Genomic DNA, 14959 nt, shown 5'->3' on the forward strand with positions numbered 1-14959 from the left:
TATTGTCAAATGTATGGATTTTGTGTGTATTGAGCCTATCCTACTACTTCGGAATATGAAATTCAAATGCGTAAGTCACTGAAAATATAGTTTGGGTGGCTCACACTATTACACAACAAAGACACCTGAATGTAAAGCAGCCACTAAGATCGTTCCTTACATAATATAGCAGTTGATTTAGGCATCCATTATAAAGTTTCGTAGGTTTCAGCAAACCGAACGAAAAATTGCAAAAGTCGAAAAAACCGAAAAAAAAATTGAAAGGTGAGAGAACTAAGCCATTCCAACTATGTTCAGCCCTATGCCTTGTCATTACGTGATAAGGTACTCTTATTCTCTATCTAGGAAACCCAACATTTAATTAATTCAGTGAAGTATATATATGCAAAACATGACTGAATTTGCTTTGCTAACTTCTATTCTATGGGTTCTGTACGATTACGTTTTTTTTTACTAAAAAGCAATGATAGAGCAAACTGGAATTGGTCGATTCTTACTACCCACTAAGTGTATGGAACAGATAAGAGATTCCCTTCATGTGTATATTGACTTTTTTTATTAAGAATTTAATCACATTGCCATTAATTGGTTAAAATAGTTGTCTTCGTGTGCCAAACTGAATGAAGATTGGGTATTTAAAAAGCTGCAAAACCCAAGTAACTGAAGGAGAAGCTGTCTAATTTTCTACAATAATAGAATTACAATAAGGTAGCTATGCCGGACAGACTACAAAACGAACATCTTAAAAGCGCACTAGCTATAGCGCCCTGATCGACAAACGTTGCCACTCGGCAGCTTTGCGGTCAAAAAAGAGACACCACTCTATTGGTCACCCTCAAAGGCCCAGAGACAAGTAAACACAGCCCGCATCAAGGGGAGCCTACTTCTCTCCTATCTTTTACGTAAAGGCAAGCAAAAAGAAGCACAAAAACTAGGCAAGTTTTTAGAAAGTGTGGGTGCAGTTCCACAAAAGCAACATGAATGTAAGGGGATGCTTGATAGGAAAGGCAGTAAGACTCTCCCCACTAATATGAAACACTCGAGAGTTCCGCATAAATTCACGTATGCTATATTTGTGGATTGAGGCACATTATATATGTCTACATTAAGGCAGCTTGATTTCATAGGGAAGCAGTATAAATAACTATCGCAAAAGGGGAAGTCTTCACAAATGTGGTCGGTATGATAGCAGTGACACTTTAGGAAGCAAAGTCACAACGTGCGATAAAGTCTCTGAGCTGCTACCGGTCTTTCAAGCCATTGGTCTGGCATAGGGAGATAATTGAACTTATTTTTTTCTACGAAGGACCTATCCAAGTGGGTTCATGGGACCTGAAACCTTATGGAAATGCTCCTTTAGGCAGATAATCTCTTTTTGTACAGGTTCTAGATACAGCAAGCCCTTGCTAGGCCGCATACATCCGCCGTGGAGCTCGGTTTGATGTACCTGACAAAGACGAAAACGATGAACCTCGAACAACAGACACGCTATCATGTACGCTGCTAAAGTATATCAGCAAATTTCCGAAACTAGGGCACCTTTTACCGCATAACGGCAGCAGTTTCACAACGCTCTTGTCTTCGATGAAAGACGTAAAAGGTACCTGGTATTGGAGCGGCTAGAATAGAGACTCCGCAACGTTTGTTTATTTCAAATGCTGTAGATCTTTTTCATCTCAAACTCGCTCCAGTAGCAACACGTAATACAACAGAATTTAAGCGTAAAGAATATCGAGTAGCTAAGTCGACTTAGGGCGTTCTTGAAATACGCGTTGGGGCTGGATCGCTTAGCATAAAATAGACTTATGCATCCCCTATCGTTATCGCGCGACTTACGGTCCCTGGCTCCCATCATATGCTGTGTATTAAGTCGCGTCTGGTCAAAATTTAGACACCCCTACAACACGCATCATCAAGCACCATGCCCCTAGATACACTCTCTAAGAAATTTTATACAGTAACGAAACTTGTGAGACTTTTTGACAAACCCATTACACTTCAACATATTAAGAATGTTTATACAATAATGACTGACCTTTTTTTTGGATTAAAGCGTAAGAACTTCTCATCTTAATGAAATAATTTGTTTTTACTTTTGCAAGAAAAATATATCAGTAGTAACGAATTATGGCAATTTATTATTCACCGTTCTTTACTCCTTCACTTCATCACCTACGCTGTGTCTCGAATCAACATATGGCGCCTTTTTACATGAAACGAATCAAACACCTTTACTTTAATATATTCACATTTTAAAGTACATATCGCGTGCAACTTCACATTTGGCAATATGGACGCCTCCGCATTGTCAAGTCCCAGCAGAGCTTGTTGTTTTTTTACCGACATTTGTAGCTACGAATGATCACACCGCAACCATTTATTAAAAACGCCGATCGTACTCATTTGGGTAAACTGAAATCGTTTTGTAGCAATGGGAGATGCTGCCGCAATCACCACAGCAGTTGTAGATGACAGACAGCTTCTGCTAACGTCTTGCAGCCCTTCCACGAGCGCGACCTCGTGGCGCACCCCTGCCCCGGCCTCTGCCGCGTCCTCGACCGCTGGCGCCCTCTTTTTTCTTCTTCGCTTTTGGTGTGTCATCGATCAAAAGCGTCTCGAGCGGCAGAGAATCGGGGAGAATATAGTACCTGGAATATACATGCAAATTAAATCTTGGATTTATTTCAGACCACTGTAAGCTGATACCACATCGTGTTTTTTTTCCAATCAATTTCTTGGTAAAAAAAAACACAAATTTTGTGGTAGTTCCGGCAATGATTGAATAAGCAGATCTATCATTGCTATTATATTTGCCCCACTTGTTTATATGGTGCATTACAAAGCAGTACATCAAAAAACGTATCTGATCTGACTATAACTAGCTAAAGTCACTTAGGAAAAAGATGTAGTTCTACGTCAAAATTCCACTACTCACAATGAAACACTTGTTTTTGCAGAGCTAAATGTTTACTGGTTACTCAAATATATGTATATAGGAGTCTTATAGTAGATTGTTTAACCCAACGTAGTCCTGTTGTGATGAATGTAGTTGGCTTATTCGCTACACTTCTGGGCGCCGTAATACTATTACTAATAATATTTCTCGATACGTTGATGTCGTTTTTAACATCATTTTAAAAAACAATTCATTATTTACTTTCAATTGATTGGCATGTTGCTCCCATTTCTTCTTCTTTTTCTATGCACAACACTTCCGGCACGTGCTAGAATCCGCTCTGATAACCAAGTCGGATATCCGCATCCTCTAGAGCTGATTAATAAAAAAGTTTTCTTTGAGGTAGAGCGTTCGTTCATTGTACGGATCTTGTGTTCATTTTTGAATTTTAAAAAACCAAGAGGATTTTCAGTTTTTTTTCTCCAGGAAAAGCTCTACTCGGGTAGTTCCTGCCAAATTCGAATAATTTCTGTAGAAAATTACAAGTAGGTCACAAGCCATATCCGAATCTTTTTTTGGAACCTCTGTTGAAAATATAGATAAATTTGCGGATAGAACAGTGCGGTTCTAACGTTATTATTGATCCGGAACTTGGAGTCTGTAACTGTTTGTCATGTTTGGAGGCCGTTATCATTAAAAATTGATTGCCAAATTGTGTGGTATCACATGTGTATTTATGTTGGTTGTCAGCTGTTTAGAAGATATATTTGGAACCATTTCTCCGATATTCTTCGGTACATAAATTAAATTTAGGCTAACTAGTTTACCGACGTTTTTCAAATCGGACTTTCAATCTTAGGTCCATGATTCGTTAGAACAATTCATTATTCCGAAATAACAGAACTAACAACCACTGCGCCATTTAAATAGGCATTAAAAAAATGTATCATTAGCGACTTTTCTATCATCCTTTGGAAGATAGCTGGAGCCGATTGCACTCACAGACAGTCTAAGGAAGTCGATAGTTTTTCGAATTCGTCATTAATTTCAACGTGCAAATATCTACTGTGAAAAAATATTTCCGCCATCAAGCTTAGTAAAGATGCCATCTGGTGTTGGTAATGAGTGATATTGTTCTGTTCATACATTATCTGTTAAATTGCTACCACTGGATCATTATATTTCAGGTGAGTACTTAGTCACAAATATCAGTTATATATAATACTACTAACTCCTTCTCTAGTTTAGGAGGAACATTGAATAAAACCAGCCACGACCTAATATTTTTTTATTAAACGGTTTTTCATACTCCGGATACACACGGATGTAAGCCTTTATTGTGGCGTATTTGCCCAAATCGGCGGAAAAAATTGCGGATATGCCTATTTCAGGCTACTAAGCAAACCTTTTGATTTTGCTTTCAACTTCTACTACCCCTACCGTTGTATTATCTCCAGATCTTCCCGACCACACTTCTTTGCTTCAAGCAATTCGTAAAAATACTATATTGTACTCAACGATACAGTAGTTCTCTCATCGTTCTTTTGCGTCAAGTGCCTCAAGCAACTTAATTTCTGCATGTTGGCTGCACATAATGCACTTTTATAATGTATCAGTAGGTTTTTTTAATAGTAGTAACATCAGATCCGGTACCTTGTCTCTATGTAATTTCCTTTGTTCTGCATTGACGCACTGTTCTATAGATTCTTATAAAAAAATTTATCACTAACTTTATGAGCCCAGTCTTAAGGCTCCGGTTAGTAAAGTCGATTGTCGCGATGCTAGGCCAAGTTTTTTAGAGCTGCCTGTTTTCATATTCAAATTTCGTAAAACATAAGTCATAACGGAAAGCTACTCCATTTGATGTAGACGGTTGATTTTACAAACGTACTCATCGAATATGGGGCTACATCGTTCTCGTACGCCTTGAAGAACATACATTTTCCGGAACTCGATAACTGACCATGAGGCGACGTGCTTTGAGGTAGCTTATCGTATCATCGAAACTTACTTGGACGGTGCGCCTGAGAGCACGTGTGAACTTAATTTCGTCTATTGACAATCAGGTCTTTATACCTTACATACCAGTTTTCAATCACAACATAATTCGCAGATCCATACAAGAGCTAGAGAATTTCATGAAGTCTTCTGTCATGAAATCACTGTATACTGGAACTCTTTCGCTGCTGTTGTTGTTAGGCCACTGGTAGGATCTCCCTTATGGTTTGTAATAGCGTACCTTGTAGTGCCTTGTAGTGATAACAGGAAGCTTAAAAAATCGCGAAATGGGTTTTATAGGGTATATATGGTATATTTTGGTAAAACTGGATAAAATGGTATCAATCGTCACCGATTACATATACAGACATGCATGTGTGTCTGTGTGCATATATAAAGGGAGAGAGAGAGAGAGAGAGAGAGAGAGAGAGCTACGTCTAAAAGTTATCTGTTATCTACTGGCCGAACATGATACAGTGGAATTCAAAAATTTTCTTGCTAGGGCTAAATTTCGTAATTTTGGGTGTTCCCTTTGATTGAAGATCGTCACCTAGCACAACGAAAACCAGCTGAACTTTTTTCAAAACGCTCGTATCTGTTATGGCTTAAAATATATTTACAATGGGACGTATTTAAGTACAAATAATCACAAAAATATCCAAATTTCTTACAGTAAGAGTAGTACAATGAAACGCCTACTTGGAGATCGGATGATCTATTTGGAAACGCGCTAGTAGGTGGGAAACTGAACTACTGTAAGGGCCATGCACCAACTGTCGCTTTGTTATTCCTTATCATTTCGATCATTTAATTTTGTCTTAAAGAATCTTAGATAGTGTGCCGGACACGAAAACAATTAGATAGTATGTTAGCTCCGATGTATTAGCCATTATCGCTCCTTCCAACACATCAATACTTTAAACACTAATAAAAAAAATAATAGTTTTTTTTTGGTTTTTAATCAGTTTGACTCACTTTTACTGAATAATCTTTATAACGATGCACAATTTTAGACGGAGCCTGTTTGCGCTCCGGTTAATACTCTGATTTGAAGGCAACAATAGCCACACTACAAACTACATCTACCTTATGAAACCTTACATCCAAAAAGTTGAGAAGGTTTATCAAATTTATCAGATAATGTATACACCTTTAGTCTTATACTTCATCCTAACAGTTCAACAATATTTATTTTACCACGGAATAAGCAATAAGAGCAATACAATACTTTTCGTTTTTTTCATCTTTTGATTATCGACCAAGTTGTCTATCACGGTGCCATCCAAAATTCAAGTAGCGCAGTAGATAAATAAAAGAAGCGCGTCAGACTGGAGCCCAAATTTTTTAAATAACAGCATAATTTAAAGCTTTTTAGAACGACTCTTCGATGCTCCTAATATATCATTCAGCGTCTACCATTGGATACAAATTGTAACAACCGACAGGACGTATGGTAATCCATATCGTACATTAAGTGTGTTTGGAGCATAAATCAAAAACCTTCAGAATCCATCTCTAACTGAGTAGATACGTCAGACCCTCGGATATTTAGGTACGTGTCAATATCAATGAGCGCCATTAAGAGCAGCGCTGTTATTTGGTGTGGGATAGAAACAAGAATAAACCTTAGTGTGCATATTATTGATATCACGCCAAGGCCTAGGCCGAGTAGCTTTGCTCCACACACTGCAAAAATCCAACTCTCTATTTTGCCAGCCAGTCATCTGTTTGGTGTGCTGCTAAATTCACTTGAAGGAAAAAGATTTGAAAAAGTCGCCAAGAATAGGGAATACGCATGAAAACAGAAAAATATATAAGTCAAACTTCTTCAAATATGGATGCGCGAATCGCACAGATATGTTTCTTTGCACAGCAGTTGCATCAAAAGAAAGAGGAAAAAGTGTCAGGAGAAACTTAGGAAGACCCCATATCATAGCTACGTTTAGTTGCGCTATTTTTGAAAACATTTTACAATACTATTATATCACAAAAGGTACAAGGAATATTTCTTACCGAATGTTATTTCCACGAATAGAGAGCGTATCTAGTGAGATGGGATCCTGTGCATTTTTGGGTGTCATTTTGACATTCTTGAGATGGGTGTTCATGGCCACGTCGACACCGGCAACTGTGCCACGCACTTGAGATCCATTTTTCAATTCAATTGTTACGGTCTCGTGACTCAACTTCATCAGAAACCTAAAAATGCAATTGTGTTTTAATGTCGCGTGAAATCTATCAAACAATATATCTGACTCATCTGAGCTTTAGACGGTGCATGCAAGATCCGTAGCATAAAATATGCCTTATTCATAGTACATATCACTAGGACAAACATTTTTATGTAAAATTCAAAACGTATTTGCTCCAGCCTTTTCAACCTTCAACATCACCAATACACTAATACGCGTTGAATACTCCACCTCTATTGGAAACATGTAGAAAGCATCATTGCCGGTGAAAAAATTAGAAATGATTGTTTGCCTTTTAGAAACATTGAACAATTTTATGAACTATTTTATATCATCATTTTATATTTTCATTTAATATCGCCTTCTAGGTTTACTGTTTATCCACATCCATGTCTATTTACTCGATTTCGAAACACTGTGCAAAGTAAAATCAGTCCAAATTGTAACTGCAAATACCATTGTATTTGTAAATCGTAAATAAACCGAAATAAGTTTCTCACGTTAAGCCACTAAGATTAATCAATGGAAACGTAATGTTATAATAGTAGCCAACTGTTATATACAGTTAACTTTACGGCATTTGCTAATATAAATGCTTTTGTCTCTCTTTGGCAAGCTACAAGAAGCTACAATCATGTTGAATTATCTAGGAATCCTAGGAAGGTGGAATCTAGAAATTGTCTATGCGTGAATGGTTATTAAACAAAAACTTACCGCACTAACTTCATTTTAAGGGACGATTTAAACGGATAGAGTTTACAAACTTCAAGAATTGAACCACACACAAGTAGCAATGAGATTTAAGAAAGATGATTACACTTCAACCAGATGCCGGCTTAATTGTTTGTAAACACATCGACTTCCTAGTTGCGCGCTCCGTGCGTAAAACCAGATCGAAACTTTTCTTTTGCTTAATTCTTATATTTACTATGTAATTATTCATGTTAAGCACGGCTATTCATAATCTAAACTTGCGAATAAAAATGGTTGCCAGACACTAAAAAATTGACTCGATAAAAACTAAAGGATTATGATTTTGCGCTTCTGCCAAGCAAATGTATTCAATAAATATCAAAGCCCAAGTGGTTTCGTTTTCGGCACAGCCCTTCGTACCCCGTCATTGATTGTTGACTGCTAGTGCGGCAATCAAGAAAAAAACAGATCGAAATTCAAGGTACGTGCAGCCTTACAGCAGAATTACCCAACTTCACCTATTGTGTATGAAACGATGTAAAGTAAAAACAAATGACTATTTATGTAAACAGGAAGAATGTTTGAAAATAACTTTATCTGTAATGAATATTCCCGGCGTTCATAGAAAGCGTGAAGTAGTACATTTCCAACGAATGTTCGTTGCAGTAAAGAAAACGATTTTGTGCTTTGTCGCAAATTCAGTAATTGCAACTGGTATTGCAGATAAGTTGCGTATAGACAGCTAAAGCAGATATAACAAATAACTGCAAATGATTTTTTAGTTTAATTATACCTTATCGACATAAACAAAGCAGTAAATCTATAGCATATACACTTTTATCCTAAACGCTGAAAGGCATTTATTATTATTGAAAGTATTATCTGAAAGATATTATTTAAAGTTTATTTTTCATCTTAGTACAGCCAGTAGTTTATTTGAGACTAACATGCAAACCATGTATTTTACCGCAATACCACAATACTTATGGCTGATATGAGTTTTTTTCGAGCTATATCGATAAAGGTAAGGTGGTATTTTATCATAAAATATCATTTTACCACACATATTGTTGCCTTTCGACAATAATTTGTCACTTCATGTAGTTTGAGGGGATCACATTTTAACATTTTTGGAACACGAGAATGACTAAATGAGAAATTGTGCTTATGCCCAAAATGCTTCCGTTTAATTAGTCAGAATTTGAAATCAATGGTTCTAAAAACTTGTTAATAATGTACAAGAGAAAAAGCTATTGCTGGGTCCTTAAATGTACTTTAAACATTTTCTATAACAGATCGTGAAAGACGATACAACTGTGACTATGTCTGACGCCGAGGAAGATTATGAACTCGAGTACTCAGAGGACGACGATTCGCAACCTGATGTTGACCTCGAGAATCAATATTATAACTCCAAGGTAGGATGCTGTACATAGCTTTATAGATTTCGACTAAATAATGATTCGAATAGTTTAGAAATTTCTATCACTAGAATATCGTACTATATTCATGCCTGTTCCTTCAGCAGATTTAATGTTACTATGTTTAGTGACTTCCTTATACTTATAGTTGCACGCGAAATTTAGTTGAAAAATGCCTCTCACAGTCGTCTCACTAAAGATCTTTACACAAAAAAAAAGTTACAGTACTTTCATGATAAAAGCCGGAAGTTTCATTTTTAGCACTCTAATTCAAATTCAAAATAGCATTCTAATTGAAATGGCGAATTCGGTAAGGACGTACTTAAAATCGTCAACCGATTTATAATACCTAATTACCGACGAGTAATATTTTATTCTACAAATGGTAGCCAGCTACTAAAAATGAACCTCGTGTACTTAAACAACCACACGCGTAATGTATTGGCCATTGGAAGGGTCCAAGGGAAATATGCCTTTAATGTTTGTCCAAGTGGTCCTTAAACTACGATAAGATAGAACGATTCTTATTTTGCTTAATGAAAACGACACTATTTGTTACAACTATCGACTCGATTTAAAAACTATGTGATTCTTTGTATGATTTGTTACAGTAGCTAGAACACTCAAACGTATATGAATAAAAATATTTGAACCTATTATTATTTGTGAATTTCCAGGCACTTAAGGAAGATGATCCCCAGGCAGCACTACAAAGTTTCCAGAAGGTCTGCTCATTTCTTAATTAATTATTCTATATCTAAGATTAATGACATTAATTATTTGAATACTAAAAGCACAAATTTATCGGCTCCGATATTGGTTTCTTTCTTGTAGGTATTGGATTTGGAAGGCGGTCAAAAAGGAGACTACGGGTTTAAAGCACTAAAACAAATGGTGAAGATCAACTTTCAGCTTGGAGAGTAAGTATCTTAAATCATCGTGGAATAATGTTTACGATAATATATTACAACGTGGCATTACCTCGTGGAAGTGTTTCTTTCATGCGTAAGTGTTCACCGCTTTCGTTTTTGTTTCTATTTTTTAATATTTGTTGATAGTCGAGCTTCATTTACCCTTAAAAAGCTTTTTCATTGCTATACAGGTTGATGTCGTCCTTTCGTCCGTTTTTACTATGCCTCACATTTAAGCTTTGAAATAGATATACCTGTTTTCATACTACAACAACTTCGATGTTTCATAAAGTGAAAACTTTTCTAAAGATTTAAAAAATCGCAAAAAGGTCAAGAAAAAATTGAAGTCGGGTAGGTGGTTGGAAAAATATTAGAAAATAGATAATGGAAAAACATTAGAAAAATGCTCATTATAAAAAGAAAACCCTGGAAAAGTATACAAAAAAGATCACGACTATTTCCGAATTTTTTCAGTTTGGTTTCTGTATTTTTAAAATGTCTGATCCAGTTATCTTTTAATAATTTTTAAGATTTGTTTTGTATTTTCTACTAAATTTCCCTAGCTGTTCCAAAATTTGTGTCCAATTTTTTTTAGATAAATTTGATTCCTTACGCTGTCCAATCACGCATTTTTAATTGTGAATATATTTTTCCTTATATAGCTTACACATCTCCAAAAATGAAAAGCCAAATTAAAAGAAAGATCATCTCTTTTCCACGCCTAGATCCTTGGACATTTTATGATCTGCACATAACAACAACAGCAGGCTTGTTAAAGAAAAGGAATATTCCCAAACGTGTACAACGCTTGACTATTAGCACACGAAAAATGGCAATAACGAAGTAAAAAACGAAAACGATGAAATAATAAGCATGATAGATAATATCGTTAATATCGTTAGGTAATAAGGCACAAGTTGTTTTTATAAGTAAATGTATATTTAATACGTATTTTGTACCTTATTATATGTAAGTGTTGCGAATATCTGATCAATACTTGCAGATTCAAAGAAATGATGTCTCGCTATAAGCAATTGCTGACGTACATCCGTACTGCAGTAACCAGAAACTACTCCGAGAAATCAATTAACTCGATTCTCGATTACATTTCAACTTCAAAAAAGATGGACCTTCTACAAGAATTCTACGAGGTACACATTAGTGGTACTTTTACCACGGAATATCAAGCAGCTTAAGAGGTTTTTTTCAAAAAAGAGACAATAAATTGCTTTTATTCACTGAGGTCTCGATGATGTTGATTACCCTATTGAATGTGTGTTTCTTATTATCGATTCTATATAAATATGCTTCGCTTGGACCCTTTGTGATGTTTTTGATAATATATGATGCAAGAAATTAAGCATACGACTTGTAAAAAACATTGTTAAGGAGTATTTTGTTCGCATGCATTTCTTATATAGGTTACTTTGGAAGCGTTACGAGATGCTAAAAATGATCGTCTTTGGTTTAAAACAAATACGAAACTTGGCAAGCTATATCTTGACAGGGAAGAGTGGAACCGGTTAGCGAGAATCCTCCGTCAGCTTCACCTGAGCTGTCAAAACGTCGACGGTAGTGACGATCTGCGGAAGGGTTCGTTGTTTTCACAGCCGCGGTTTTTAGTTTCTAAGAATAATATCATCAGTACAGCAGTTGATTTTGTTCCTTCTCTGACTGCTAGTTCACCACTTCTAACGTAATTGAGGCATTAGTTACTCTCAAGAATATGGCGATCTTTTCTACCTGTGAAATATATGACTTCGGAAGCTTGAAGAGCGACTAAGGACGCAAGTTCTCTGAAAATACAGTAATCATACATACCTCGCAATTGGCAAAACTCGAATTAGGGTGGTTAGCTATGTGTAATGATCTGTGTTGCTGTCTATCCCTTTGCTGTTTCTCTGCTTCTCGTATCGCATATGGATATTTTTTTATTCTATTATAGGTACTCAACTATTGGAGATTTACGCACTAGAGATTCAGATGTACACGAGCCAAAAGAATAATAAGGAGCTCAAAAAACTCTACGAGGCATCACTGCAGATAAAAAGCGCAATTGCGCATCCGCTTATTATGGGCGTTATTCGTGAGTGTGGTGGTAAGTTAATTTTGTAAGGGTGTACCAACGAGATTATCTCTCTCAGAGTATTTTTCAACGAACTGCATCAAAGAGTACCTAAATAAGAGGACCATATATTAGAAAGTATGGTGGATCGTAAAGTATGGAATCAAGGCTTCCCTATTAGTCTGATAGTAGCGTATCTTTAGATGACTAGTATAAACTACAGCGTGTCGCTTATGTGTGTTACTCGTTTATTTTATATTTACTATACCAAGCAAATAATACATTTAGTCACCTGACAAGCTGTTGTGAAATGTCTAGGCAAAATGCATCTTCGGGAGGGAGAATACAATTCGGCTCACACGGACTTTTTTGAGGCTTTTAAGAACTACGATGAGAGTGGTTCACCACGACGCACCACTTGCCTTAAGTACCTCGTTTTGGCATCTATGCTTATGCAAAAGGTAAGCTGGGTTAGAAAAATCATGTATAAACAATACACATTAAATCGACCCTGATCGGTAGAGCTTCTCCCCAAGATTTCACGGTTCCAACACGGTGGTTTCCGAAATACGTTTATTTTCATTTGAACTATTAGTTCAGATAAATAAGTAAAACTATATAATGCCTGCTTACATTTGATTAAATAGTATGTTACGAATGGCATTTTTATGTATTATTATCTATAATACGGAAAACACCGTATCGAACTAAAATTGCCTAACTTGTAACTGATAATTTATTAAAGTTTTCAATTAATTAGTTTAAAAAAACAGTCATTAAACTGTGCAATTTCTGACGATCTGTATTCAGGAAAGTGCCAAAGTGATCAACGTTCTGGATTCTCAGGAAGCAAAACCATATAAAGATGACCCGGAAATTGTTGCGCTTACTGATCTGGTTGACGCTTACCAGGTAATTTCTTATACTTATAATATTTTATATTATTAAAGTTAGCTTATTGAGGTTGTCTTATAGTTTAACGTATTGTATACTAATAATTACACTATTTTCGCTATGATGCATCTACCATTTCTCCTAAAACCGGGCAAAGTAGGTAAATGAACAATATACAAAGTTTAAAAGTCGTACAGTCACCCCAAAAAATATCGCAGTAGAACAAGCTTTTCTCTGCTTTCAGAAGTTCTTTCTGCTCTGTTTAGCGTCCCATAGTCGCCATTGCTAGGAATACCTTCTAGATTTATCCAGCTTTTATTAGCTTTTTCTCGAACATGGTACACTTCGTGTACATGGTAAGTGTTCAACATTTGTTTTTGCATACATTTTGCCAGGCGCATGATATAAGCCGTTTTGAGTCAATTGTGTCAGGCCCTCACAAGGAGTCGATCATGAAGGACGCATTCATTAAGGAACACATCGAGCAACTTCTGCTTAACATACGACGGTAACTACTTCTAGTTCCTCCATTGTTTATGTCTGTTTCATTACTATTCTGCAAAAACTGCATAGCTGCTTCAATGTGCTTACCAACGGAAGTATATCATCGTTTCAGTCTTCGTCGAACACGTAAAAAACGTTGTTATTATATTTTTAGGTCACAAGATAGGTTTTGTACTCCGCAAATGCGAGAGAGTTCTATTAATTCGCAGTGGTTATATCTACAAATCGTCCACAAAGAACATATTAATTGCTGCTTTTATTTTTTATTCTTTATTTATGTATATGATCTCTAGGCAAGTATTAATTCGGCTGATTCGCCCTTATACACGCATTACAATCTCGTTCATTTCCCGAGAGTTGAATATCCCCTCTGCGGAAGTGGAGAGCCTACTTGTATCATGCATCCTCGATAATACTATTAATGGACGTATTGACCAGGTGAGGTTCGTTTATTGTTCGTATAAGTGGTTATCAAAACTAATGTTTTAGTCCTTTAGGATAAAATTCTTTCCCATGAATACAGGTAAGAGGTGGAGAAATACATATACGTATGTGTAGTTTGGTTGCGAATAAACTATCATTTACCCTTGCTACTAACCCTTGCTTGCCATACGTACAGATAAATAGCCATTTTATAGCGTGTAATCCTATCGTGTTCCCTGTCCTGTTACACACAGGTAAAGCAGGTGTTGGAATTAAATCCATCGCCCACGGATCGACGATACACAGCAATGGAGAAGTGGGCTGCCCAAGTGCAACTGATTCAGAGTACTGTTGTGGGAAAGCTGCTTTGAAAGGCTTGCTAAATGTTCAATTGTAAATGATGTAATGTTTTACGTGCAAAAGCTGTAAAGGAATACCGAACTTATCTTGACAATGGTTTTAAACAACTATTGTATAATCTACAGCAATCTACAATAAAACCTTCAACGTGGTAACGTCTGCAGCCTTTGTTTTCATTTTCTGTTACTATTTTGTAGTTTATAATTAAATGCTTATTGTTGTTCGTTGACCATTTTTTTTTTTATAGAATCTTACAATTGTAAAAGAACATCGCGAGCTCCTTTGCGTATGGCAAAGGCCGCATAGGAACGTTTATCTGGTTAAAAATTTCGTTTTTTTTAAACTATCCCCCATATATAGTTTGCATATCTGCTATCTGTTCCGCGTTATATTAAAATTATAGGCAATAGATCAGTGTTTGCATTGATTGAGCGTAAAGAGTAAAAAAAACGGCGGAGCTGTCTTTTAATGTATCACACTATCTTTAGTACGCGAGTAGGTATACAATCAAGTACCGTGAAGTAACTTTAGGCGCACGTATCTATGAAATTAGATCCCTTAGGGATGAACCTTCACCTCGTAAATCGTATTCAAAGAAGCTC

General features: G+C 36.3%; 2 protein-coding genes across 4 annotated transcripts in view; one reads left to right on the forward strand and one right to left on the reverse strand.

The window, feature by feature from the left end:
- Positions 1-2118: 2118 nt before the first annotated feature.
- Positions 2119-14959, reverse strand: part of SmD1 (small ribonucleoprotein particle protein SmD1) — a 37764-nt gene continuing 24923 nt past the window's right edge. Inside the window, exons 1-3 of one of the 2 annotated variants that reach the window (XM_022846039.2) lie at positions 7801-8013; positions 6908-7093; positions 2119-2648 (exon numbers count right to left, since the gene is read on the reverse strand). In XM_022846039.2, coding sequence (XP_022701774.1) covers positions 2486-2648; positions 6908-7093; positions 7801-7814 — 363 coding nt within the window. In that variant the 5' untranslated portion in view covers positions 7815-8013 and the 3' untranslated portion in view covers positions 2119-2485. Of the gene's footprint in view, positions 2649-6907; positions 7094-7800; positions 8014-14959 lie in introns of those variants that run through there. The other variant, XM_022846040.2, reaches the window with a different exon arrangement.
- On the forward strand, positions 8198-14516 carry alien (COP9 signalosome complex subunit 2 alien). 2 transcript variants are annotated; one of them, XM_022846037.2, is made up of 12 exons: positions 8198-8260; positions 9075-9197; positions 9878-9925; positions 10035-10120; positions 11115-11262; positions 11533-11704; positions 12057-12209; positions 12495-12637; positions 12987-13088; positions 13466-13578; positions 13868-14012; positions 14252-14516. In XM_022846037.2, exons 2-12 carry the CDS (start codon positions 9102-9104, stop codon positions 14366-14368), a joined length of 1323 nt encoding a protein of 440 aa, XP_022701772.1. In that variant the 5' UTR covers positions 8198-8260; positions 9075-9101; the 3' UTR covers positions 14369-14516. The 2 variants fall into 2 exon arrangements, with proteins under 2 accessions (XP_022701772.1, XP_022701773.1); XM_022846038.2 differs by lacking the exon at positions 8198-8260 and adding an exon at positions 8490-8506.

Source organism: Varroa jacobsoni, unplaced genomic scaffold (genome assembly GCF_002532875.2).
Source record: "Varroa jacobsoni isolate VJ856 unplaced genomic scaffold, vjacob_1.0 scaffold_1207, whole genome shotgun sequence".
Classification (NCBI taxonomy): Eukaryota; Metazoa; Arthropoda; class Arachnida; order Mesostigmata; family Varroidae; genus Varroa; species Varroa jacobsoni.

Excerpts from the sequence above, each read along its gene's own strand:
- alien (XM_022846037.2), top strand. The coding sequence starts at position 9,102 with ATGTCTGACGCCGAGGAAGATTATGAACTCGAGTACTCAGAGGACGAC. Across the intron at positions 9,198-9,877 it reads ATCAATATTATAACTCCAAG|GCACTTAAGGAAGATGATCC; the intron begins GTAGGATGCTGT and ends GTGAATTTCCAG. Across the intron at positions 9,926-10,034 it reads CACTACAAAGTTTCCAGAAG|GTATTGGATTTGGAAGGCGG; the intron begins GTCTGCTCATTT and ends TCTTTCTTGTAG.